This window comes from Rhea americana, unplaced genomic scaffold (assembly GCF_003343005.1).
Source record: "Rhea americana isolate MKP2758 unplaced genomic scaffold, rheAme1 scaffold_163, whole genome shotgun sequence".
In the NCBI taxonomy this organism is placed as follows: Eukaryota; Metazoa; Chordata; class Aves; order Rheiformes; family Rheidae; genus Rhea; species Rhea americana.
Window position 1 is genome coordinate 1,390,510 of NW_028185739.1, and position 688 is coordinate 1,391,197.

Sequence of the window (688 nt, forward strand, 5' to 3'; positions counted from 1 at the left end):
AAAGCCGAGTAGGCGGCGTCGGCGTCCTCCTTGGAGCTCTGCAGGGGCGGCAAGGGCAGCGTTACCGGGCGGCAGCCCGGGCTTTCCCGGCCGCGGCCGCGCCGGCCCCAAACCGCGGCTCCCCGGTGCTCGGCTCGGCTCTGGGCGCTCGCGGCACCGAGACGCGGCCGCCGGTCGAGGGCGTTCGGGAGGTGCTCGAAGGCCCCCCCCTCCCCCCCGCTCCCCTTACCCTTTTCGCCTTCTTGGCCTCGGCGGCGCATTCAGCCTCGCTCGCGGTGGTTACGAACTCTGAAAGGGAAGGTGGTGGTTAGGGGGCCGCCGGGGCTTTCTCCTCTTCCCGTCCTGCCCGGAGCGGGGCCGCGGAGGAGCAGCACCGCTCGCCCCGCCGGCGCGTACCGTCGCCCCCGATGCGCGTCTCCTGGCTCTCCTTCATGCAGGCGTTGTCGTTCGCGCCGTACTCCCTGGTGCCCTCGAACTCCGACATGCTGATGTTCGTCCTGTAGCTCCCGACGGAAACCAGGTCTGCGAAAAGGGAGACGAGGGATGCGCAACCCTTCTCCCGAGCCAGGGCTGCCTCTTCTTTGGCGCGAGGACTGCGGGGCTCCGCGCGTTCCCGCATTAGGAGCGGCTGTGGAGCCCGGTGCGTGCGGTGCACGGCACGGTGCGCGGCACGGTGCGCGGCACAGTG

At 71.4% G+C, this 688-nt stretch overlaps 1 protein-coding gene across 1 annotated transcript in view; it reads right to left on the bottom strand.

Moving 5' to 3' along the window:
* Positions 1 to 688, bottom strand: part of LOC146598449 (polymeric immunoglobulin receptor-like) — a 7,184-nt gene that overhangs the window by 477 nt on the left and 6,019 nt on the right. The window contains exons 8-10 of the mRNA XM_085300320.1: positions 397 to 522; positions 230 to 288; positions 6 to 38 (exon numbers count right to left, since the gene is read on the bottom strand). Of these exons, the coding sequence (XP_085156446.1) occupies positions 6 to 38; positions 230 to 288; positions 397 to 522 (218 nt within the window). The remainder of the gene's footprint in view (positions 1 to 5; positions 39 to 229; positions 289 to 396; positions 523 to 688) is intronic.